The 27,550-nt window shown below is 39.0% G+C and overlaps 1 protein-coding gene across 2 annotated transcripts in view; it reads right to left on the reverse strand.

The window, feature by feature from the left end:
* The window catches only part of COL9A1 (collagen type IX alpha 1 chain), a 198,958-nt gene that overhangs the window by 85,190 nt on the left and 86,218 nt on the right, over positions 1-27,550 (reverse strand). For both annotated transcript variants that reach the window (XM_055113856.2, XM_055113857.2), the window contains one exon: positions 705-778. In XM_055113856.2, the coding sequence (XP_054969831.2) occupies positions 705-778 (74 nt within the window). The remainder of the gene's footprint in view (positions 1-704; positions 779-27,550) is intronic.

Raw genomic sequence — 27,550 nt, forward strand, 5'->3', positions numbered from 1 at the left:
CCGGCGCTGTGGCTCACGCCTGTAATCCCAGCACTTTGGGAGGCTGAGGCAGGCAGATCACCTGAGGTCAGGTGTTCAAGACCAGCCTGACCAACATGGTGAAAGCCCGTCTCTACTAAAAATATAAAAAATTAGCCAGGCATGCTGGCACATGCCTGTAGTCCCAGCTACTTCGGAGGCTGAGGCAGAAGAATCACTTGAACCTGGGAGGCGGAGGTTGCAGTGAGCCGAGATTGTGTCATTGCATTCCAGCCTAGGTGACAGAGTGAGACTTCATCTCAAAAAAATAAAAATAAAAATATAAAAAAGCATGGGCCTAACCATAATGGTACATCAAACATGCTCTTTATACTCTCCTCACCCCAAATTGTTGAGGTCCATCCATCCATCAGTCTATTTATTCATTCATCCATGTATTCACCCAACATTTACCAATCACCATCTGTACTAGGCACTGCACTAGGCACTGCAGCTCACAGATTGGCCTTCCTACCAACTGTGATTACTGACAGGACTTACTTTCCATACCCAGCATTGACCATGGAAAACCAGATACTAATGTATCCCTGTGCCCCAAAGCTGGATTGAAGAGTGAGGGTGTGAAGGACTATGAATGTCTCACTCAGTCTCCAGTCAGCCACAGCCCTGCCTGATCATTTCTGGGAATAAGTAATCTTTGAAAGTCTAGAAACTATGGCCCTTACTGGGGCGACGCTTGACAGCTGCAGATGCCCAGGGTTCCAGGAAACTGCACACAAAGAAGAAAACTGGAATTTTCCTGAAGAAGAGAGAAGAAAAGTGACTCAAACAGGAGTCCCTGCAGATGGAAAATACTTCCATATTTTCAAACCTAGTAAACCTAATTAATGTAAGGTGATCAAATCTCAGTATAGTTTTTTTTTCATTTCTTTTTTTTTTTTTTTTTTTTGAGACGGAGTCTCGCTCTGTCACCCAGGCTGGAGTGCAATGGCGCGATCTCGGCTCTTTGCAACCTCCACCTCCCGGGTTCAAACGATTCTCCTGCCTCAGCCTCCTGAGTAACTGGGATTACAGGCACGTGCCACCACACCCAGTTACTTTTTCTATTTTTAGTAGAGACAGGGTTTCACCATGGTGGTCAGTCTGGTCTTGAACTCCTGACCTCGTGATTCTCCCACCTCGGCCTCCCAAAGTGCTGGGATTACAAGCATAAGCCACTGCACCCAGCCTTCATTTTTACTTTGAAACCCTACTGAGAGATGTAAGGAACTCATGTTTCCAGACCCCACTGTCGTTGTTGTTTTATTGATCTCACCTTCTCGGTATCTACCTATCTCACTGTTTTGGTACCTATTTCTTTTTCTCTGGGTTCTTTCACCTTTGATTGCCTTCCTCTCTTTTTCTGTGGCCGTCGCTTTCTCTCCCTTCCTCTGTCTGTCTTCGATTTTTTGTGTCTGTCTTCGGTTTCTCATGCTTGCCCTCTTGTCTTACTCTCTCATCCGTCTCTCTCTCTCTGTGTCTCTCACCTTGAGGCTCACCTACTCTCATCTTACCACTGCTGCAAAAATACAGACCCTTGGTTCTGAGGACCCCCAGCCCCATCTCCCCACCACTCTTTCCAGGATTATTGTCTTACCAGCAGGTCTTCATTTTCCCAGTTGATTTTCTTTGTTTGCCAACAGTCCCTATGCAGAAGGGGTTGGAAGGGAGTCACTGTCCCCTCACGACCCCTTCACTGTTACCCTAGGACTATGTGTTCTGGGCCCAGCCTTGGTCCCTCCTGCCCCCGGTGAGGGCTAAAAGCAAAGGGAGAGAACCAGAGGCATCTCGTGACACTTTAAACTGAAGCAAAGGAAAGGGGTGGGGAGAAGCAGCGCTGTAAGCCCAGGCCTAGGGGTGTGTCCTCAAAGCTAACAAGGTTATACTGAAGGAGGGATTTACAGGGGAAAGTTTGCTGAAAAGAAAAAAATAAAATCAGGATGTGGGGAAATTCACCAGAAAGATCCAGGCAAGGTGCTATAGGAACACAGTAGATGCTTTTAGATCTGCTATAGGAGTACAATGGCAGCTTTCAGAACTGCTATAGGAATACAGTGGAAGCTTTCAGAGGGCTGAGGTTCCAGTAAAAATGTGCCCACTGGGAGGCGGAGGTGTGGAAACTCGTGGGAGCCTTGGTGCCCGATCAACCTAAGTTTCAATCCCTGTTTATTCTGAAGCTTACTAGCTGTGTGTCCTTGAGAGAGTTACTTCACCTTTCTGTAACCAGATGCCCTAACTGTAAAACAGATTGAAAATGCTTACATTAAAACAATGGTTTTGAGAATTAAATGAGGTATCAAAGGCAGAGAGTCTAACACCCAACAATCATTATTTGTCATCATCTTCATAGCTAACGCTTCATTATGCACCTCCGTCTGTTGAAAATGCTCAAAGCTTAATGCCATTTAATTCTCACAACAACATTATAAGGTAAGACTGAAGTTACCCTTATTCTCCAAATAAGAAAGTTGAGGAAGCGGAAAATGAAGTAACTTTTTCAAAGTGCCATGCCTATTACTAAATACACATTCCCTCTCTCTACCTCATGGATAGAAATCCTGATAAAATGTAACATCAAGCCCCCTAGTTGTTGTTTATTCTTAAACTCTGAGACTACCAGAGTTGAGCAGAGGACACTGTATCTGGAAAGAAGCAACATATTATCCTCCGTTAACAAGGTGAGAACAAATTACAAGGAGCACAAACCTAGAGAGAGGTATGTTATCAGCATCGCTATCACAAATGTCATGCCCTTTCTCCAGAACCTGAGCACCTAAAGAGAATTCCTTATAGCCCCCACATCACCCCCCTTCCCACCCACTCAGCATGGCCAACCTCTGGCCTTGTCTTGAGGGACACGGGTGGTTACTCCAAAAACCAAGACTCTAAAGGTCAGAAGATCCAATGATCTCAAAAATCACAGTACAAGCAAAGTAATTTTTAGGTGAACTTTTTTTTTTTAAGAGACAGGGTCTCAGGTCTCGCTCTGTCCCCCAAGCTGGAGTATAGTGGCATAATCATAGCTCACTACAGCCTTGAACTTCTGGGCTCAGGGGATTCTCCCACCTCAGCCTACTGAGTAACTGGGATGATAGTCATGCACCACTGCACCTGGCTTCTTGAAATTTTTAAATTTAGTTTTCTAATTGATTTAATTTTTATTTAATTACAAAACAATGGCGTTGCTTCTTGTTTTTCATTTGTTTATTTCTTTTCCAAAAAAGTCCTTTCAGCTTCTGCCTCCCCCAGCTCACTGATGAACTGTAAATCAGGCAAACTTAATATCCATGCTCTTGCCCTTTTATTTTCTACTCATAGCCCACCTGTTGGAGTCCTGTCTCTCTTTCCCAGAGGAACAACCATTTCCTCATGCTGTTTGGGGCTTTCTACAGGTCCCTGTCATTTGCCTTCTGTCTATCAAAATTCCCATTCCCTAGCGCAGCCATCCTGGCTCTGTGACAGAACTACAAATGACCAGATCTTAGCTTATTTGTTTAAGTCAGTCAGGGCTCATGTGAAAGAAGCGGTCTATTAACCTCAGAGGAGAAACTGTGCAGCTGGGGACCTTCCTGACATCCTGAAGTCACAGGAGGTAAGCCAGCCAGAGATTCACAGGGGAAAAGGCATTTTCCAAAGGGACTGTCCATTGAAGCTATTTATTTGCATGATTGATCCTCTCATATTACTTACTCTGGTAAGAAAGGAGAGAGGGATTTTTCATTATAATGAAGTGTTTGGGAAATCCTTTCATTGCTTTAGAGATCTCAATTCCGCATTTGCCCCTCTCCTTCCCATTGTAATGAATCCTCTTCAAGTAGAATTTGAAATCAAGTGAGGGTGCCTTTTAATTAAAAATGAAAGGATAGAGAGAAAAATAGGTTTGCTTATAAGTGGTGTGGCTTTTTTCTAGCTTGGCAGTTTTATTTAAGATGGTAGGAGCAAGCAAGAGCTATTTTAAGAAAGAAAGTAGGCTGGGCACAGTGGCTCACGCCTGTAATCCCAGCACTTTGGGAGGCCAAGGTGGGTAGATCACCTGAGGTCAGGAGTTCGAGACCAGCCTGGCCAACATGGCGAAACCCCATCTCTACTAAAATACAAAAATTAGCCAGGCCTGGTGGCACGCGCCTGTAGTCCCAGCTACTCGGGAGGCTGAGGCAGGAGAATCATTTGAACCCAGGAGGCGGAAGTTGCAGTGAGCCGAAATCCCACCACCGCACTCCAGCCTGGGTGACAGAGTGAGACTCCATCTCAAAAATAATAATAATAATAAAAAGAAAGAAAGTAAATCCCAGGCCAGGCAGGGTGGCTCATGCCTGTAGTCCCAGCACTTTGGGAGGACAAGGCAGGCGGATGACTTGCACTCAGGAATTGGAGACCAGCCTGGGCAACATGGTGAAACCCCATCTCTACAAAAAATACAAAAATTAGCCGGGCACAGTGACGCACACCTCCAGTCCCAGCTACTCAGGAGGCTGAGGCAGGAGGATCTCTTGGGCCTAAGGAGCTTGAGGCTGTAGTGAGCAGTGATTGCACTACTGCACTCCAGCCTAGGCGAGACAGTGAGGCCCTATGTCAAAAAAAAAAAGAAAAGAAAAAACAAAAAACAAAAAAGAAAGTCAATCCAGAGAAAACAAAGATATATACAATATTATTTAAGGAAATTTTTTTTCCTCCCTCCACTCCCATTTTCTATTAATTTTGTTTCCTAACACGACATTAGAATCTCACAGACAGCAGTGCAAATGCCACACTATTCTGGTCTGGGTCAGTTGCACCCTAAGGTCATAGACACATAAGCTTTTTCACCCTTAGCATTGTTTCCTCACCTTACCTAACAGTTTGGTTCTGAAAAACCATGTAGAAATGAAATGTGGTCAATCATATCAGATTATAAATGAACTAAGACAGCTTAGTATTTAAAATGATCCATTTTATAAATAGAAGTGTTTTGTATAGAACAGTTATACTTTTCTTTGTACCTCCTCTCATCCCTCCCCCACGTACTTTTTCACAGAATGCACACACACTAATCTCCTTCTTCTTATAAATCAAGAATATTATTTACTTAAAGCTTAAATCGGGGAACATCATCACAAATAATCATCTTTCTTGATCATCTACTTTCTTCCCTTTGTTTATTCAATCATGTATTGAATAACTATATACAGTAGTATATGTATCAAGTATGTGCTGGGAGTTGAGGAAGCAAAAAGTGTGAATAAACACAGCCTTGCCCTGAGGAAGCTGACAATCCAGCATGGAGGACCAATATGAAAGTGACCACAATTCAGAGAATAAGAAGGCCGTAGTGTCACTGAGAACAAGTATTAGCATAATCCAAGGGCATCGGGAAATTTTTAATACAAGAGATGAAATCGTAAAGGATACTAAGGCTACTAAGAATAAGTGGGTGCAGTATGTTTTAGACAGAGAAAACAGAAGATACTATAACAAAAAGGTAAAAGAGGACATTTGGGAAGCAAAGAATCCTTTCATTCGGTAAATCTATTGGTGCCTCTTCTACCATGCTCCCTGAGTGACCTTAACACCAGAGAGACAACCAGAGAAAGATCAGGTCCCTGCCCCTATGCAGCTTACACACTGGTGGGAAGAGAGGTACTAAACACATTTACAAGAATAGACAAAATAATTTCAGGTGGAAGCATTATGAAAAATATAAAAGAAGACAATGTGTCATAGAGACTGTAGAAGGTTTAGAAGCTGGTCTAGGTTGAGGGATTAGGGAAGGCTGCTTTGAAGTCGTTAATTTTGACTCAGACCAGATGAGAATAAAGAGATAAGATTGGTGGGTAGATTGGAAAAGGGGTGGGGGACAGGAAAACTACCTGGTTTTGAGCTTGAGCAACTGAGTAGATGGTGATGTCATTTTCTGAAATCACAAGTAGGAGGACCACGGGGGAGGAGTTGGGTAAAGGATCTTGAATGACATCAAAAGAAAGCATAGACATTATTCTGGCTGTTATAGGAACTGAGAGAAGAGTTTGAGGCCAATAATGACTTTTTTGGATGTGTCTTTAGAAAGATAGTTCTGGTGTTGCTTGGAGGATGGATTGAATGGGCTTTATTACTACGTATACAGATACACAACCAGAACAAAAGTTTCAGAAAGCAATAGTTACTCATATAAATGTATTAAATTACTTTATAATCAGTGAAAGGTCAGTAAAATGTAGAATTATAAGTGCCTAGTGACTTAATAGGAGGAAATATGGAAGGTTAAGGAAGGAAGTAGGAACCTGGAATAAGAAAGCTAAGTTTCATTTATAGCTCCGATGAGTGACTTTCTTTGTTTTCACCATTGGGACTCTTAAATGAGGAAAGTGTCGTATCCCTTCCAGTTATCTTTATGTTAATAAACTAAGTGAAGATTGGATAGAACTAACAAAGGAATTAGTCTCCAGTGGTGGACTTCCAGAGTTTTGAGATTAAACTTTGAGAGGTGAGAAGCCTTCCTGATGCCCCTGTAATCTTAAATTGGCAGGTGCCTCTAAGTGAGGCCATCCCTCTTTGCCTGCCTATCATTTTAATCTTTATACTGTAACTGGTTCCTTTCAACTCTGGCCTTTTATTGTAGCACTTTTATCAAGTCTGCAGCTTCCCAGCTACTTGGGAGGCTGAGGTGGGAAGAACACTTGAACCTAGGAGTTCAAGACCACTCTGGGCAACATAGTGAGTCCCTGTTTTTAGAAAAATAAATAACCTTTAGCTTTTTGCTATAGAAAATATCCAAATTGAGTCTGGACAATGCTGGATGTAAAGAAAACTGTGAAGCTACCTCTAAGCATATTGTTTTTAAATACTGTGTACCATTTAGAGGATAACATGGGGGATTCACATGAAGTTATGTGAAAATATTTTATAAGGAATAATACCTAAGTGCCTCTCTTACAGTTCTCCAGTAGAATGTATTTTCAATTTTTGCCATAAGGGGGAGAAGTTATTTTTATAGTAATAAGTACTTTTTTTATTTTAAAAATAGAATTCACACAACTTTACAGCATCTATGAACATTTTGCTATCCTAATTATGTGTGTGTGTGCATGTGTGTAAACAAGATTCTGAAAGTCTTGCATGAGAAAAATTTCAAAGGAAATTAATAACAAAACCAAAACAGTTTTGAAGAATGTGCACAGTGGACACAGGAATTGAACAAAGTTTACCATGATTAAAATTATGTTTTCTTAGTTAAAAAATAAATAAATAAATGTAATATATTCCATTTTCTGTTTTATTATATTTCATTTTTGAGTGATGATAACCAAATCAGTGAGTAGATTTCAGGACCAACTGATGGGTTACAACTCATGGCTTAAAAAACATTCGATTAGAAAAGAGTAGACACTAGAAGTGCCAAAAGATCTCTTTCCCCTTGTTTCCTGGTATGGGCACAATAGTTGGGATGCCCCATGAAACTCATAGAATAGTAGGGCAAGTTCCTTAGTTTTAACATGACTATATATTTATTTTAAAACATTCTTTTGAAGTAAACTAGCTGTAAATTGAGAGTTTTAATTAAACATACCACAACCCCCATATTTAATGAGTTCATAGGTTAAATTAAAGAAGTATTTTTAAAACTAGCTTCCTAATGGTATTTAATTTTAAGCTTTATTCCATCTATCTTTACTTTAAAATAAAAGACCCAAGATGCCTAATGGCACCTACCAGTTGTGTGAGGATGCTGCAAATTAGTCACAGCTAGAGCCTGAAATTTATCACAGAAATCTGTGGCTGAGAGGCTGATTAACAATTAGAGCTGCTAAAACTAGGACTCCCACAGTTTTACATTGGGTTCAGTTTTACTGTAAAGAAATTTCACCATAATCAAAGCTCTATTTTTAATCTTCTTATTTTGGCCCAATACTTGTAATTGTAGCCTAATCATCTATAGCAAGCACATAGAGCCCATGGCCATTTTTCTCTGAAATCACTCACAAACAAATGTGTTCTCACCATAGAACGTTAATACAAAAACAGGTTATTTAATGTAAAATTCCCCCACTCCTAAGCTTTTCAGCATATTACTTTTGCTCTCTCTAAAGTATGAGCATTTCCATCTCCCCAAGGAGGAGAGAAATCAATTCCCCTCCATAGCACACGTGCTTCCAGGAGCTGTTGCTGCATTTGCTGCCTTGTGAGTCTTAGGTCTACAGCAGCTGATTCATGTCCTAAGCCTCTTTTGCTCCCTTCAATGAAACACACTTATTGGCCCAATCAGTATGTTTCTTTACCTACTGTAAAGCCCTCAATCTTGTCTCATCAATAATACCTTCCCTTTCATAATGCTCTATGGTTTTTCAAGACCGTTTCTTACCACAATTTCATGGCTTGTTAAAAACATACTACTGGGCATTACCCCCAGAGGTTCTGGTTCAGGATATTGAAGATCAGTCTGAGAATTTGCATTTCTAGCAAGCTCCCAGGTGATGCCAATCTCCTGCTGATCCACTGAGAAGTGCTGCCCATATAGGTCATGTTTTCAACACCATTAGGCTACCTCTCCTTTGTTACAATTGGCATCGATTTGTAGACTGTAAGTGTATGAGTATTTGCTTAATAAAATTTTAAAATAATTATCAGTTGAACCCATAACTCCTACTGAGAACTTTTGAGCTCATGAAAGGAAATTGTATTGATTTCCTTACTAGACATTAATTAAGGAAATTTACATGGCAGAATGAAGTATAGAAACCTAAGCCTTCTCTTCTGCACTATTGTCCTTTAACAACCTACTACTAATAATAAAAGTGTGTACCTGAATTGCACGTTAACCTTTACCAATAAAATGTAAAAAGGTCATTGCTTCTCAAATACCTCGTTCTCTTTAATGAAATAAACTTTAAATATACCATGTTTTAGGTTACATCTATGAAGTTTCATATGCATTCACTAGCTTTCACATGCTGGGAAAATGTTTTCTCTGCACTAGGTGGCAGTATAATCCTGAAATTTGAAACCTAAGCTAAGGCATCAAAGACGAATTTGATTTCCAGTCTTCAAGTAGATAACTTTGATTTTAAGAAAATATTTCATTCTTGGTTATTTTCCATATGTATAAATTGAAGTATTGTAATTGACTTCTTTTTAGGGTTCCTCTCAAAAAAATGTGCAAATACAATGCACCCTGAGGTTCATGAGAGCCTACTGAAGGAGAAAGACACTAAACGAAAGATTAAAATTAACTCTGCCTTCATAGATGAGCCATCCACTCTGACCTCACTAACCACCACCAATTTCAGCCTTATAACTAAACAGAGCCAAACTCAAGGTTAAGAATGTGGGCTCTGGAACCAGATTGCTTAGGTTCAAATCTCAGCTCCACCACTTTCTAGCTGGGAGACCATGGAGAGGTAATTAACCTTTCTGACTCATCTTATTTATCTGTAAAAATGAGTAATGAAAGCACTCACCTTATAGGTATACTATAAGGATTAAACTAGAGCCGAAAATGGTACCTGGCACTCAATAAATTTTAGCTACAATTTTTCTTATAACTCACTCTCCTCTGCTTTCTTCTTAGATTCAACCCCAATCCGTCCAGTAAATGGTGGCTCATTTAGATCTTAGAAGAGTGTGGCTGTGCTAAATACCAAAAACTATCCTAGACAATATACAACTACTCAAAAAATCCATTATAGATAGCAAGGTAAATCAATTGAAAGCCCCCTTCTCCCTTCCATATGCACATCTTTGTCTGTTTGCTACACTTTTATGATTCTTCCTCCTGTAATACTGCCCTTGATAAGTCCTTCAAGCTCTTCTCATCAATAATACTTTCCCTCTCATAATACTATATGGTTTTTCAAGAACATTTCTCATCACAGTCTCATTTGTACCTCGCAACAATCCAGCAAGACAGATGTGACTCTCCTGTTTTCCTGGTGAAGAAACAGGTGAAGAGACCTGTATGAGTTCATGGTTATATGTGACAAATCTACTGACTGACTCCTGAACAGATACAAATAAAAGGCAACTCCAGTAATCACTGGTGACCAGTCAAACAGCTATTTACAAAACACTGCATACAGGAGGACCGATGCCTACTGATTAGTCCCTTTTTGGGGACATATGTGTATATACATATATATATATATATATATATACACACATATATATATATATATATACACATATACACACACACACACACACCACACATAAGTATATGTATACATATGTGTATATATACATAAATGTGTGTATACACGTATATAATTGGTTTCTTCATTTTAAAATATTATATGGAAAAGTAATATATGTATTTGGTAACATGTATTATATTTAAAAGTAAGATATGTATTTGGTAATAAAACAGGATGACTATAGTCAATAATAATTTAATAGCACATTTTAAAATAACTAAAAGAGTACAACTGGATTGGTTGTAACACAAAGGATAAGTGCTTGAAATTATGGATACCCCATTTACCCTATGATTAGTATTTATTGTATGCATGTATCAAAATATCTCATGTACTCCATAAATATATATACCTATTACATACCCACAAAAATTAAATGTTAAAGAAGTAATATACGAACATTTTGGAAAAGTGGAAAATATAGAAATAGAAGAAAGAGAAAAAAACACTCTCACCACCCAGAGACAACTCGCTATTAACATTTTAAGATGTTTTCTTCCAGTCCCTTTTCTACATACAAGCTGTGGTCATACTCTACACAGTTTCACAACTTCCTTAAGTGCACACCACTTAAAACACTCATGCACGTGCTTTCACAAAATTTAAATGCAATCATATAGCACATATAAAAAGATAGCAAAACCCAGGTGTAAGAACTTTGCCTTGAAGTCAAGATTATAGCTTTTAATTCTAACTACTGTAACCTTGAGAGAGAAAACAACTATAGAGAAAGAGACACTGAGTAACTGGGAGAGGTTCTTCCAGCAGGTCTTGGTTTTTGAAAGACGTTCTTTTTCTCACCCAAAGCCATGTGGGACTATAAACTTGAAGCCAACCACCTAACCACAAAACCACAAAGGCATGTGTAGACATTCCAGTGGCACCAAAGGGCAACCACAGGAGAGTCCTGCCTCCTACCGTTCCTTAAATCCAAACATCTCTGAAACCATGACTAACTCCAGGAATAGCAGTAGCAACTGACATGTGGGCAGGTGAGAAAGAGCCTTTGTTCTTAAAGACTCGACTTAGAGCCACGACAAACTGAAAGGCTCTAGCATTAGCATACTTACAGTGATTCCAGAGAGTGGTCAGTCCAGGGTGGAGCAGCAGAGATGGAAAGGCAGACAGGCAGTACCAGGATAGTGACAGAGGAGGAACAGAGTCACGATTCATATTATTTCAGCCTGTCCTGGCCAAGGGCCTCCCCAGGGCTCTCAGGACTTTTTTAGAAGTGCAGTGTAAGGAGGAAATGTCAGAAACTATACTTCATACTTTTTAAAATATATATATTTTTTATGTATATCATTCATTATTTTTGCTATTTTACAGGTGAGGCAAGTAAGGTTCAAAGACATTAAATAACTTGCTAAGGGAAATTCCAAATGGCAGGCCAAAACCAAACGTTGGTTTCTCTAACATCAAAGCTGATGTTCTTCCTATAATTTGTCATATTCTGAGTATACATACATGCACATGCACACACACACACACATGCACACACATACATGTGTTTAAGGGCAGTCCCCGCTTCACTCTGCAGCTAATTGTTCACTATTACTGTCTTTTCTTCATAAACTCTCAAGCTGGAAAACATCAAGACTTGCTAAGAAGACTTGCCCTTGTACTAATCACCAACTTGGTGCTGTAATTGTCCAAGGGCTTACCCTACTAATGCTTTGCTAAAAGCTACAAAAAAGTAGTGCTAAAATTCTCTCATACAAAATATCTCATGGAGAGTGATCATTCCTGTGTGAGTGTCCTGGACTTTATATAAACTCTTTATTATTGACTCAATTTATAGAGCATTTGTGAATTTTTTATGTATTTCTGGTATTTTTTTTCTATATTTCCCTGAGGTTCTATCCATATGTAAATGTCTCAGCTTCTAAATTCTCACACATTAGGGATCTTGATTACAATCTCTCCCATGCTCCATTTATTACCTACCGCAGTCAATCATTTTGTATATTCCTAGGCAGTCAAACTTCAACAAACATCGTATTTAAAGCACAGTGCTGGCTACTAAGGAGACTTTCAGAGCCAAATAATGTCTTCTCTGTCCTCAAGGAAGTAGGCGGGACACCCACACACCCCAAAACTATGGAACACACTTTGGCCTAAAAGGACTCCCCAAAAGAAAGTAGAACCATAAACAAAGTACTCTAGAGACAGAAAGGCAAAATGACTGATACTCTCCAGAAGGATTCAAGAGTGTTTCACAGAGGAAGTAACCTCAGCTTGACCCTAAAGAATGAATCCTATTTTACAGGCAAAAAAAAGATAGAAAGTTTTACAAGGCAGTTGGAATAATGTGAACAAAAGCTCAGAGGCTTGAAAATGCATGGAGTGTAATTAATTACATTTCAAATATAACTCAGCTTTTTTGAAAATATTGCGTGCCATCAACCCAGAAGTTGAGAAAATGCATGTTATTAAACAATATTTAGTAAGTAAATAATATGCCAACAATGTTTATGACTTTCTTACATTAGCCTACCTTTCATATTAATATTTTGCTACTGAAAATTAAATCAACAATTCATCTGCTACAGTGGAAAATCTGAAAATTTGGATTTTGATTACAGAACAACACAGTTCTAGGAGAACCCTTATTTTGGCCCACAACGGATTCTCTATTTAGAGATTCCATCAAGACATAAAGAACACCAGGTGCCCTGATGTCAATGTCAAGGGAAAAGAGGCAAGATGTCTTCATTAGGATGTAAAAAGTCATTTGCTGTCACTTAAATTACAATTCTTTTTTTCTGTTAATACTAGTAACAGGCTACTAAGCTTGCTGAAGTTTGGTGCTAGGAAGGGTTAATGGCATAGGCAGAGAGCAATGCTTTCATTTCCTTGGAGGAAAGCTGATGGGTAAATAAAGTACACATTACTTTAAAAAAAAATAAAGATCGAGGAGAATCTTGGGTACATACTAAGAGAGGGCTTCAAGCTGCAAGAACGAGGGCATAGTGCCAAGAATGGGAGATGCATTATGTGCAGGGAAAAGATTTGAAATTGAAGTTGCTCTGAACAGTGAAATGAGCTCTCAAGTGGAGCCAAAGGGAGACAGGGAAAAATGCAGAATGTAGCTGCAGCAACTCAAATGGAAATCAGCATGCCCGTGGTGAATTTCCTAAAACCTCTTCAGTCAAGTAGAACAAAATAGTAAAAAAGCAATAAAAGAATAAATGACCTAGAATTATTGGCCTTGCCAAGCACAACCTACTATGTAGCACTGGTTTCAGAAGCAGATGTAGAGAAATTGCAGCCCCACAAGGCTTCCATCACTATAGATGTTCTTTTAAGCTTTGTTATCTGACAGGACACTGTTGAACGTGTAAAATGTTATTACAAGAATCACAGGAGTAATCAGTAGAAATGTGTCTCTTGGTACAATATTGGGAAATGTCATTTGGCTATGGATTTGTACCATAATAAAGTTGTCCATAAACACACACCATAAACACAGGAAACAAGAAATAAATAACTTTAATATTATATCCAGAGGCTAAATAATAGATTGTTGGTATGTTATTGTGAGTAGTTATTTGAAAAGAAAAGAAAAAAACAAGTTAGTTGACCCTTGTTGGATTATAAATAACCATAAAAAGACCTTTTTTTAAAGCAATTGAGGGATTTCAAAAAGCCTCCAGGCTTTGCTGTGTTGCCTAAAGAGCCCTCCATGTTCATTCCTATTACTCTGTGTCCAGAATTACACTGGCTGTGAATTCAACTGTAATTTGTACAGTTGCAATTCATGTGTTACCTTTAAAAATAAACACTTTATGTGAAACCCAAGTACTACTGTTTTCTCAAATGAGAAATAGTGAAACTAATTTTAATGCAAGACTTGTCTCTCCGTGTACTATAGTTCCAAAAGATCACTTATCTTCTCTGTAGCATGCTGCATGCCCAGTGTTTCCAAGCCCTTCTCAAACAAGCCCCCACCTCTTCCACAAAGCTGATCTGGTACCTCCAGCCAGATATTCTCCGTTCTGCTCAATCATAGAAAGAACTATTTACATGAAATGACATTACATTCTGTTCTATAGGCAGAAGGGTACAGTAGAGAAAGCAGGGGGCATCTAAAATCAGGAGACTTAGACTTCAGCCCTTGTTCCTTTCATTAGCCTTGTAACACTACTGAGCCTGTTTCCTTTTTTGCCCAATAGGGACTTATCTTAGGGGCTCATTGTGAGGCTCAGTGAGTTAATCCATGCAGGAGAGCTGGATAAAATGTAAAGTGCTCTACAAAGGTAATTGCTTTTTCAGAATTAATATTTAGGGAGCATCATTATATGCAGGACACAGTTTTGAGCACTGCATAGTAATCAAAGCTGAAGAAGGCAGATTTCCAACTCTCATGGACCTTAAAATATAGTAGAGAAGTGAAAACATTTACCTTAATAATTAAAACACAGGGTATTAAATAGTAAGTGCTTTAAGCCATATCCCCAGAACTTCAAGTCAATTTGACAAATATTCATGAAACAGGCTCTTGAGATACAAATGCAAACATGATGGGTCACTGTCACTTATCTGGTGGGGAGGACAGATACACAATAATTATGGTAATACCAGGCAGATAATGATAAACACTGTAGAGTAAGTGCATACATACTGGGAATTGATTAGGTCTGGGTAGATAGAAACACAGAAAGGTTTTTGTCTAGTTCAGTGGTAAAGTTTGATGGGCGATAACAGAGCTTAGCAACTGTTTCTAAAGATTGAGTTTTTACTTCCAAACAAGATAAAAAAGGACCAGATCTGACATCAGATTGACCAGCTCTGTGAGGCAGCTGGATGCTGGGAAGATGTGGAGGTGACTGTGGAGATTCAGCTGAGCTGGAAAAACACTCAATTAAGATATTAATAGTGGGTTAGGAACTTCTACAAGGCCACAGCAGAAATCAAACAGCAATGGGGTAAGAAGAGTATGGTATAAGCAGAGGTTAAGGAACTAAGGGATAGGAAAAGATATAACAATGGTTAAAGGAGGACAAGATTTTTTTTCTTCATTTGTTTAAAAATAATACATTTAAAAATAACTAACACTTGTACTGTTTACTACATGCTGGGTATTGCTAGAAACATTTTACCTATATTAATCCATTTATTGCACAGCCATAAGTTGTAGGTGCAATTACCCCTCAGTAGTGATGGTGAAAGTGAGATAGGGAAAGCTGACATTTATAGACTGAGAAAAAGGAGTCAGTGCAGAGAGAGATTGAAGACAAAAGGGAGGATGCCCTGGAACTCAAAATAGCAAGAGCTCAGGGATGAGGGGTTGATTGTCATTTTCCCTTCTATACTATTCTTTGACTCCTAACTTCTTCACAATAGGAATTATCACTTTCGTTTTTGTTTTTTTGTTTTTTTTGTTTGTTTGTTTGATAAAGAGTCTCACTCTATCACCCAGGCTGGAGTACAGTGGCATGATCTTGGCTCACTACAACCTCCGCCTCTCGGGTTGAAGCCATTCTCCTGTCTCAGCCTCCGGAGTAGCTGGGATTACAGGCATGTGCCACCATGTCCAGCTAATTTTTGTATTTTTAGTAGAGACGGAATTTCACCATGTTGGTCAGGCTGGTTTCAAATGCCTGACCTCAAGTGATCCCCCGACCTTGGCCTCCCAAGGTGCTGGGATTACAGGTGTGAGCCACCATGCCTGGCCGGCATTATCACTTTCATAATTAGAAAACTAAACAATATAAAAATAAGAGATCACTTACTTATAGTTTATATTGTTTTTAAATTATTCTATATTTCTTCTGTGTTAAAATATGCTTTCTAATAAGAAATTAGCTCCCTGCATGTAGGAAGGGTGCCTTATTTCTTTTTCCACCCCTTCAGCTGGCACCGGTTTTGTGTGTGTGTGTGTGTGTGTGTGTGTGTGTGTGTGTGTGTGTATGTATGTTTTAAAGGGAACAAAATTAAGCCCAACAAAACCCAAACCCTTGTTAATATTGCTCAAAATTTAACTAACTACCCTATGTTGCTATCTTTAAAAACTTTTTATGGTCTGTTTTTAATTATTTTGTCTTCCCTCTACTTCCCCTCTCAGTATATCACATTCTGTCACCACTATTCTTGGACCTTAGAAAATAGGAAAACCCAGGGGGAGGAGCCATGATGGCTGAATAGGAACAGCTCCAGTCTACAGCTCCCAGCGTGAGCAATGCAGAAGATGGGTGATTTCTGCATTTCCAACTGAGGTACAGGGTTCATCTCACTGGGGAGTGCCAGACAGTAGGTGCAGGACAGTGGGTGCAGCGCACCGTGCGTGAGCTGAAGAAGGGCGATGCCTCACCCAGGAAGCGCAAGGGGTCAGGGAATTCCCTTTCCTAGTCAAAGCGGTGACAGATGGCACCTGGAAAATCAGGTCACTCCCACCCTAATACTGTGATTTCCAACGGGCTTAAAAAATGGCACACCAGGAGATTATATCCCACAGCTGGCTCAGAGGGTTCTACGACCACGGAGTCTCGCTCATTGCTAGCACAGCAGTCCGAGATAAAACTGCAAGGCGGCAGCAAGGCTGGGGGAGGGGCACATGCCATTGCAGAGTTAGTTGTTTGATTAGGTAAACAAAGCGGCTGGGAAGCTCGAACTGGGTGGAGCCCACCACAGCTCAAGGAGGCCTACCTGCCTCTGTAGGCTCCACCTCTGGGGGCAGGGCACAGACAAACAAAAAGACAGCAGTAACCTCTGCAGACTTAAATGTCCCTCTCTGACAGCTTTGAAGAGAGTAGTGGTTCTCCCAGCACGCAGCTTGAGATCTGAGAACAGGCAGACTGCCTCCTCAAGTGGGTCCCTGACCTCCGAGTAGCCTAACTGGGAGGCACCCCCGAGTAGGGGCGGACTGACACCTCACATGACCGGGTACTCCTCTAACACAAAACTTCCAGAGGAACGATCAGGCAACAGCATCTGCGGTTCACCAATATCCGCTGTTCTGCAGCCACCTCTGCTGATAGCCAGGCAAACAGGGTCTGGTGTGGACCTCTAGCAAACTCCAACAGACCTGCAGCTGAGGGTCCTGTCTGTTAGAAGGAAAACTAACAAACAGAAAGGACATCCACACCAAAAAACCATCTGTACGTCACCATCATCAAAGACCAAAGGTAGATAAAACCACAAAGATGGGAAAAAAACAAAGCAGAAAAACTGGAAACTCTAAAAAGCAGAGCGCCTCTCCTCCTCCAAAGGAACACAGCTCCTCACCAGCAACGGAACAAAGCTGGACAGAGAATGACTTTGACAAGTTGAGAGAAGAAGGCTTCAGATGATCAAACTACTCCGAGCTATGGGAGGAAATTTGAACCAACAGCAAAGAAGTTAAAAGCTTTGAAAAAAAATTAGACGAATGGATAACTAGAATAACCATTGCAGAGAAGTCCTTAAAGGACCAGATGGAGCTGAAAACCAAGGCACGAGAGCTACATAACAAATGCAGAAGCCTCAGTAGCTGATGCGATCAACTGGAAGAAAGGGTATCAGTGATGGAAGACGAAATGAATGAAATGAAGTGAGAAGAGAAGTTTAGAGAAAAAAGAATAAAAAGAAATGAACAAAGCCTCCAAGAAATATGAGACTATGTGAAAAGACCAAATCTACATCTGATTGGTGTACCTGAAAGTGATGGGGAGAATGGAACCAAGTTGGAAAACACTCTGCAGGATATTATCCAGGAGAACTTCCCCAATCTAGCAAGGCAGGCCAACATTCAAATTCAGGAAATACAGAGAATGCCACAAAGATACTCCTCCAGAAGAGCAATGCCAAGACACATAATTGTCAGAGTCACCAAAGTTGAAATGAAGGAAAAAATATTAAGGGCAGCCGGAGAGAAATGTCGGGTTACCCACAAAGGGAAGCCCATCAGACTAACAGCTGATCTCTCGGCAGAAACTCTACAAGCCAGAAGAGAGTGGGGACCAATATTCAACATGCTTAAAGAAAAGAATTTTCAACCCAGAATCACATATCCAGCCAAACTAAGCTTCATAAGTGAAGGAGAAATAAAATCCTTTACAGACAAGCAAATGCTGAGAGATTTTGTCACCACCAGGCCTGCCCTAAAAGAGCTCCTGAAGGAAGCACTAAACATGGAAAGGAACAACCGGTACCAGCCACTGCAAAAACATGCCAAATTGTAAAGATCATCAAGGCTAGGAAGAAACTGCATCAACTAATGAGCAAAATAAACAGCTAACATCATAATGACAGGATCAAATTCACACAAAACAATATTAACTTTAAATGTAAATGGCCTAATTGCTCCAATTAAAAGACACGGACTGGCAAATTGGATAAACTCTCAAGACCCATCAGTGTGCTGTATTCAGGAAACCCATCTCACATGCAGAGACACACATAGGCTCAAAATAAAGGGATAGAGGAAGATCTACCAAGCAAATGGAAAAGAAAAAAAGGCAGAGGTTACAATCCTAGTCTCTGATAAAACAGACTTTAAACCAACAAAGATCAAAAGAGACAAAGAAGGCCATTACATAATGGTAAAGGGATCAATGCAACAAGAAGAGCTAACTATCCTAACTATATAAGCACCCAATACAGGAGCACCTAGATTCATAAAGCAAGTCCTGAGTGACCTACAAAGAGACTTAGACTCCCACACAATAATAATGGGAGACTTTAGCACCCACTGTTAACATTAGACAGATCATTGAGACAGAAAGTTAACAAGGATACCCAGGAATTGAACTCAGCTCTGCACCAAGCGGACCTAATAGACATCTACAGAACTCTCCACCCGAAATCAACAGAATATACATTCTTCTCAGCACCACACCACACCTACTCTAAAATTGACCACATAGTTGGAAGTAAAGCACTCCTCAGCAAATGTAAAAGAACAGAAATTATAAAAAACTGTCTCTCAGACCACAGTGCAATGAAACTAGAACTCAGGATTAAGAAACTCACTCAAAACTGCTCAACTACATGGAAACTGAACAACCGCTCCTGAATGACTACTGGGTAAATAATGAAATGAAGGCAGAAATAAAGATGTTCTTTGAAACGAGCGAGAACAAAGACACAACATACCAGAATCTCTAGGACACATTCAAAGCAGTGTGTAGAGGGAAATTTATAGCACTAAATGCCCACAAGAGAAAGCAGGAAAGGTCTAAAATTGACACCCTAACATCACAATTAAAAGAACTAGAGAAGCAAGAGCAAACACATTCAAAAGCTAGCAGAAGGCAAGAAATAACTAAGATCAGAGAAGAACTGAAGGAAATAGAGACACAAAAAACCCTTCAAAAAATTAATGAATCCAGGAGCTGGTTTTTTGAAAAGATCAACAAAATTGATAGACCGTTAGCAAGACTAATAAAGAAGAAAAGAGAGAAGAATCAAATAGATGCAATAAAAAATGATAAAGAGGATATCAACACCGATCCCACAGAAATACAAACTACCATCAGAGAATTCTATAAACACCTCTAAGCGAATAAACTAGAAAATCTAGAAGAAATGGATAAATTCCTCGACACATACATCTTCCCAAGACTAAGCCAGGAAGAAGTTGAATCTCTGAATAGACCAATAACAGGCTCTGAAATTGAGGCAATAATCAATAGCTTACCAACCAAAAAAAGTCCAGGACCAGATGGATTCACAGCCGAATTCTACCAGAGTTACAAAGAGGAGCTGGTACCATTCCTTCTGAAACTATTCCAATGAACAGAAAAAGAGGGAATCCTCCCTAACTCATTTTATGAGGCCAGCATCATCGTGATACCAAAGCCTGGCAGAGACACAACCAAAAAAGAGAATTTTAGACCAATCTCCTTGATGAACATTGATGCAAAAATCCTCAATAAAATACTGACAAACCGAATCCAGCAGCACATCAAAAAGCTTATCCACCATGATCAAGTGGGCTTCATCCCTGGGATGCAAAGCTGGTTCAACATATGCAAATCAATAAATGTAATCCAACATATAAACAGAACCAAAGACAAAAACCACATGATTATCTCAATAGATGCAGAAAAGGCCTTTGAGAAAATTCAACAACGCTTCATGCTAAAAACTCTCAATAAATTAGGTATTGATGGAACGTATCGCAAAATAATAAGAGCTATTTATGACAAACCCACAGCCAATATCATACTGAATGGGCAAAAACTGGAAGCATTCCCTTTGAAAATGGGCACAAGACAGGGATGCCCTCTCTCACCACTCCTATTCAACATAGTGTTGGAAGTTCTGGCCAGGGCAATCAGGCAGGAGAAGGAAATAAAGGATATTCAATTAGGAAAAGAGGAAGTCAAATTGTCCCTGTTTGCAGATGACATGATTGTATATCTAGAAGACCCCATTGTCTCAGCCCAAAATCTCCTCAAGCTGATAAGCAACTTCAGCAAAATCTCAGGATACAAAATCAATGTACAAAAATCACAAGCATTCTTATACACCAATAACAGACAAACAGAGAGCCAAATCATGAGTGAACTCCCATTCACAATTGCTTCAAAGAGAATAAAATACCTAGGAATTCAACTTACAAGGGATGTGAAGGACCTCTTCAAGGAGAACTACAAACCACTGCTCAATGAAATAAAAGAGGATACAAACAAATGGAAGAACATTCCATGCTCATGAGTAGGAAGAATCAATATCGCGAAAATGGCCATACTGCCCAAGGTGATTTATAGATTCAATGCCATCCCCATTAAGCTACCAATGACTTTCTTCACAGAATTGGAAAAAACTACTTTAAAGTTCATATGGAATCAAAAAAGAGCCCGCATCGCCAAGTCAATCCTAAGCCAAAAGAACAAAGCTGGAGGCATCACGCTACCTGACTTCAAACTATACTACAAGGCTACAGTAACCAAAGCAGCATGGTACTGGTACCAAAACAGAGATATAGATCAATGGAACAGAACAGAGCCCTCAGAAATAATGCCACATATCTACAACTATCTGATCTTTGACAAAACTGACAAAAACAAGAAATGGGGAAAGGATTCCCTATTTAATAAATGGTGCTGGGAAAACGGGCTAGCCATATGTAGAAAGCTGAAACTGGATCCCTTCCTTACACCTTATTCAAAAATTAATTCAAGATGGATTAAAGACTTAAATGTTAGACCTAAAACCATAAAAACCCTACAAGAAAACCTAGGCAATACCATTCAGGACATAGGCATGGGCAAGGACTTCATGTCTAAAACACCAAAAGCAATAGCAACAAAAGCCAAAATTGACAAATGGGATCTAATTAAATGAAAGAGCTTCTGCACAGCAAAAGAAACTACCATCAGAGTGAACAGGCAACCTACAGAATCAGAGAAAATTTCTGCAATCTACTCATCTGACAGAGGGCTAATATCCAGAATCTACAATGAACTCAAACAAATTTACAAGAAAAAAACAAAAACCCCATCAAAAAGTGGGCGAAGGATACGAACAGACACTTCTCAAAAGAAGACATTTATGCAGCCAAAAAACACATGAAAAAATGCTCATCATCACTGGCCATCAGAGAAATGCAAATCAAAACCACAATGAGATACCATCTCACACCATTTAGAATGGTGATCATTAAAATGTCAGGTAACAACAGGTGCTGGAGAGGATGTGGAGCAATAGGAACACTTTTACACTGTTGGTGGGACTGTAAACTAGTTCAACCATTGTGGAAGTCGGTGTGGCGATTCCTCAGGGATCTAGAACTAGAAATACCATTTGACCCAGCCATCCCATTACTGGGTATATACCCAAAGGATTGTAAATCATGCTGCTATAAAGACACATGCACGTGTATGTTTATAGTGGCACTATTCACAATAGCAAAGACTTGGAACCAACCTAAATGTCCAACAACGATAGACTGGATTAAGAAAATGTGGCACATATACACCATGGAATACTATGCAGCCATAAAAAATGATGAGTTCATGTCCTTTGTAGGGACATGGATGAAACTGGAAACCATCATTCTCAGCAAACTATCACAAGGACAAAAAACCAAACACCGCATGTTCTCACCCATAGGTGGGAATTGAACAATGAGAACACATGGACACAGGAAGGGGAATATCACACACCAGGGACTGTTGTGGGGTGGGGGGAGGGGGGAGGGATAGCATTAGGAGATATACCTAATGCTAAATGACGAGTTAATGGGTGCAGCACACCAACATGTCACGTGTATACATATGTAACAAACCTGCACGTTGTGCACATGTACCCTAAAACTTAAAGTGTAATAATAATAAAATAAAATAAAAAAGAAATAGAAAAACCCTTCTGGGGCTATCCAGATAGCAGGTTTGTTCTTATTGCCTCTTATTTTCCTGTATTGGAGATTTATAAGACCTAGATAGCCAAGTAATAATTTGAGCACACTGCCATTTTGTTTCCTTGTCATTTTCATAGGCCAAGGTGAGTTATCAATTAAATTGCAGTCTTTTACATTCAATCTTTAAATAATTTAGCTTTCCCTTAAGCTACTGATTGTTGAAACTGGTTGTTTGTTGTTTATGTTGTTTATTTAGGGGAGGAGAAAGCAAAAGTGGCTTTTTATGTTATTGTTTTCTTTATTATTGTTTTCTATGTTTTCTATTCCTCCCTTTCCCCTCCTTCCCTTGTAGTGAGCCCATCCCCAAGGTTCATGTTTCTCTTTATTCCTATGAGATCTATTCCCCTTAGCTTCCTCGTTACTCTACATTAAAAATCCAAGGAATGCAGCCTAGATTCCCAGTTTCCATATATGAGAAGTACTTCCTTTCAAGTTCCAATGTGGTTCTAGTAGAGTTTTGTCTGGGAAAAGTCACTGGGGAGGAATAAAGATAAACACCTTGCTTGTCTTCATACCCTGGCCCTTGGGTGGACCTACATTTAGTACATTCACAAAAGAAGAATATGTTGTAAGTGTGCATATACTTCACACTTCTCCCTAGAAGTGCAGGTAAGAGGGTACCCAGGAAAGTGAAACAAGAACCTCCTTAAAACCGAATGTAGGTTCTAATCTCAGTATAATTATTTGAAGCTACTATACATTGCCTGGCATTCTGGAACTATTTTTCCCTTGAATATTTCAATCCATTAGAGTCATTATAGCTGTTAGAAAGAGCATATTAGGCCAGGCTTGGTGGCTCACGCCTATAATCCCAGCACTTTTGGAGGCCAAGACAGGAAGATCACTTGAGGTCAAGAGTTCAAGACCAGCCTGGCCATCATGGTGAAACCCCATCTCTACTAGAAATACAAAAAAATTAGCCAGGTGTGGTGGCGGGCGCCTGTAATCCCCGCTACTCAGTAGGCTGAGGCAGAAGAATGGCTTGGACATGGGAGGCAGAGGTTGCAGTGAGCGGAGATCATGCCACTGTGGTCCAGCTTGGGTGACAGAGAAAGACTTTGTCTCAAAAAACAAAAAAAAAAAAAAGAGAGAAGAAAGAAAGAGCATATTAGCATCACCTAGAAATCTTTTTTAAAAATGTAAATGCCTGGGTCTATCCACAGAGATTCAGATTTAGTTGGTCTGGGATGGATGCCTAGACATCAGTATTTGCCTCCCACACCCTTCCTTTATCCTGCTAGTGATTCCAAGGTGTAACCAGGTTGAGAACCACTGGTATAGGGCCAATCCAAAAGCCTAAAAACTTTAGGGGTGTTTGAATATATATCTTTGGATCTTAGAATACATTCCAGACCTCATTCCTTTTTAATTAAGATAAGGATTGCCTCTGAGTTTAAAACAGAGTCAAAGCTATTCATCAAATTGTCTCTTCCTTTTCTACAAACATGCACACAAACATTAAACTAAAACAGCACTCCCAGGGCTGCTCAAGGGACTAACCAAGATGCCTGTATGTGGCATCTTGCTAAACTTGCTAATGAGGTAGCAAAGTAGTTTAGGAAGGAAAATTATCTTTACATGGTAATAAGGCCCTGAGCCAAGAAAGTAAAACAAGCATATTACTGCTGAAAGTAATTAGGATAAAACCTAGTACTTTAAAAATCATCTAGTCAAAGAGGTTACATAATTTTGGCCTTGAACACCAGGGTATATGGAGAGCTTTGGGATATTGCAAACCATTCCTTGCTTCAATTTTTAGTTTCCAAGTACAAAATAGAGCAATGTTCAGGAGGTTGAAGTACAAAATTTGTACAAAACAAGTATTTTGTACTGCGAACTCATATTTTTTTCATATTTAAAATAACAAAACTTTTCACTCTTTAATTACTAGTGGAAACTGGAGAATCACACCCCAATTTAGAGTTTGCAAACTAAGATAAATCACACTTCAAAGTCTTAAGTTACAAGCTAACGGCAGCAATGATCTCTACAATTTCTCAGTGTTGTTTGCAGATACATTTCATTCTTGGTTGGTTTCATTTTCAGGTTAGGCAACTAGATTAAGACCCTTTCCTCTAGGGGAAAGGACTTTTTTCCTGCAATGTATACAAATCTCATGGCACTCAGTTTGAGTGGCTCCTTGTCTTTAAAACTTGTAGGCTTAAATTCATGTCACAGTCAGACACACATACTGCCTTTGCAAAAATTCACATTTCATCCTTCATAATATATAAAGAAAATATCCCGGGTGACCAATTCATCTCAGTTTGCTCAATACTTTCTTAGTTTTAGCACTGAAAGTTCACATCCTGGGAACAGCCCCCCTACCCCTGTCCTAGGTAAACTGGGATGGTTGGTTACACTAAAACAACAAGAATCAGAATCTAGTCTGGAGTTGACTTTGACCTGTTGGACCTCTCCTTCAGGCCAGGTGTTCTTCCCTGATATTAATAAATAATATGTGCCAAAGTGAGCCAGACTGAAACCACCAGCCACCATGTAAGATCTCTCACCATGATTTTAATGTGCTATCTAGGATGCTTGCAACAATCATGTAAGGTAACTGCTTTTGTCTCCATATTATAATATAAAGAAACAGGCTTTGGTAAATTAAGTGACCTGTTGAAGACCACACTGGTAGTAAGTAGTACAGCTGAAATTCAAACCTAGTTCTGTCTGACTTCAAAGATTGCACTCATTCTATTTTATCAACCATAAGAAATTTTAAGAAAACCTACATAGAGGAGACTTTATAAAAGCTAAAGAAAAAACAAGTAATAAAATATAGAGTAGGAATAAAAATAACAAAATATCAGAATCTATATGGATTCAACAAAATATACCACAGAAATAAGAAAACCAGCAGCTATTTGATGGATTACAACTTTCCCAAAGTCAAATTCCTAATATTCTTTATAACATCCTTTCAAGTATTCAAATAAAATGCCACCTTAGGTAAGAAGAATTTTCTATTAATGTGTAAGAAATATTTTGTTCCTAATTTTTTCTCTTCAGAGTATGTAAGAATGTCTAGTGTAAATATAATTTGTTGATAAATTTTTATATTTTAATTTATCCTATATGCTTACAAAGAAAAATACAATCATAAAGCTGCTGTTTAAGAACTGTCTAAAAGATGCAGTAAACTCAATTTATAATTTAAATCCTAACTATGCAGATCCTCAGCATACATTTAAATCTGAATTAAACCAGCTAATATTTTTGAACCAACATAATTTCAAGGATATTGCTAAAGAAACTCATGTCTGCTGCTTTTTACTTGACTTTCTTATACGCTCCTAATGTCTCCCTACACGTTCGTCCTATTGCCTGCTGCCTTCACTGGATCCTCGGAAAGATGCATTCCAAAGGAGATTTCCTTCTAGTAGCTACACATGAAGAAAAGGAATTGATGTCCATCAGAGTTCATGAGAGTCAGTCTTGACAATAGGTGACAGCTACTGCCATCTCCATATGAATCTCTCAGCAGAATAGCAGAGACAGACTTTTTGGTGCTGACCTTTAATTATTGTTTTTTAAATGTGTGCTGTTACTTCACCCCATCTTAAGGTTGTTCAGTGACTTTTAAAAATTTTTGAATACTGTTAGTTGTGGTCAGACCACCAGATTTACAAGTGACAGAATCACTAATCAGCTCTAAAATTGTCAGGATCTCAATTATACCCAAAGTTTCTGATATTGCAGTTTACCAAATACTATTGAAATCTTCTGAAAAAAAGTTTAGTAACATGTCTTGGGATATCTGGAGTTTCCTTCATCTCTATAATATCTTTTTCTCAAGGAAGATCTAGGCATAGCACACTTCAGAGATTTCTGTAAGGTGTTTTTCTGAAGAAAGCCTGTTTAGCCCTTATGTCAGTATGGAAATGAGACACCACTGAAGTGTTGTACTCATCAAAAATAGCTAAGGTATTCCTTGGCAGCTTTTACCAACTAGCCATGATAGAGTGTAATGGATATAATTTAGCCTATCTGGATTAGATATTCTCTAAAAGAAGTACAGTGTTTCCTGGTAACAAGTATGACTTCCTGTGAATTTTAAGTGGAAATTAAATGAACTCTCACAGTATTTTTAACTCGTATTTGCAAGCATGAACAGTCAGAGCTAGGAACTCTTCAACCAGCTGATAAAGAATATTAAGAATCAAAAGTGAGGGGAAAAAAGTTTAGTTCCTTTTACTTTAAATTAGATACTGTATGTATTCAGCATAAATTTGCAGTGTTGTCAGATTTTTTAAGAAATCCTTTTAACTGCTTCAACTGCTCTATCAGAGGAAAAAGTAGAAAAGAATAACCTGAAAGAAAAACAAACCAAATTTTATCATTGCAGTAACTGTAAACTCCTGAAAATCTTAGTGGTCGTATTATATTTATTTATTTGGCCATTAAATATGCAGATGTATTCCTTCCCTGGCTATATTTTGCTTCATCCTCAATTTAAAAAAATAACATGCAAGTTTCACTTTATTCTGGGAACTTATGAAAAACACACGAACCTTCTGAATAGTGATACAAATTAAGCCATATAAACATAAAAGACTCTCTGAAATAAAATAATTCTTTTGCACAAAAACTCAATTCAAACTGTTAAAAGCTAGGCATTAATTCTAAATACAAATTCAGTGCAAACCAACACAAGTGTAATTACAAGTTATAGGTCATGTTTCCTATTTACCTATGCTCTTTTCTACATCAATCATTATACACTAGCAAGATAAGATGGGGCAAAGATGGGCAAGATAATTGCCCATGCTATTAGAATTCCCATATTTCTGTAGTATGAATGAAATTGCAAATTAAAACTGCTAATTTGTGTGTTTTTTAAAAGGTCACATCGTTACACAGGAATTTGAAAGTGAACAAAACAAATAACTCTCCAGCTAGTTGCTGAGTGGAGAAGTTGGTTTTTACCGTTTTCATTTTTTAGAAACTTTACAAGCCTTTTTTTTTTTAGAAACTTAGAAATTGTGATGGTGTTGGGTGAGGTGGGGTTGGAGGAGGG

The sequence above is a fragment of the Pan paniscus genome, chromosome 5 (genome assembly GCF_029289425.2).
Source record: "Pan paniscus chromosome 5, NHGRI_mPanPan1-v2.0_pri, whole genome shotgun sequence".
NCBI classification, from domain to species: Eukaryota; Metazoa; Chordata; class Mammalia; order Primates; family Hominidae; genus Pan; species Pan paniscus.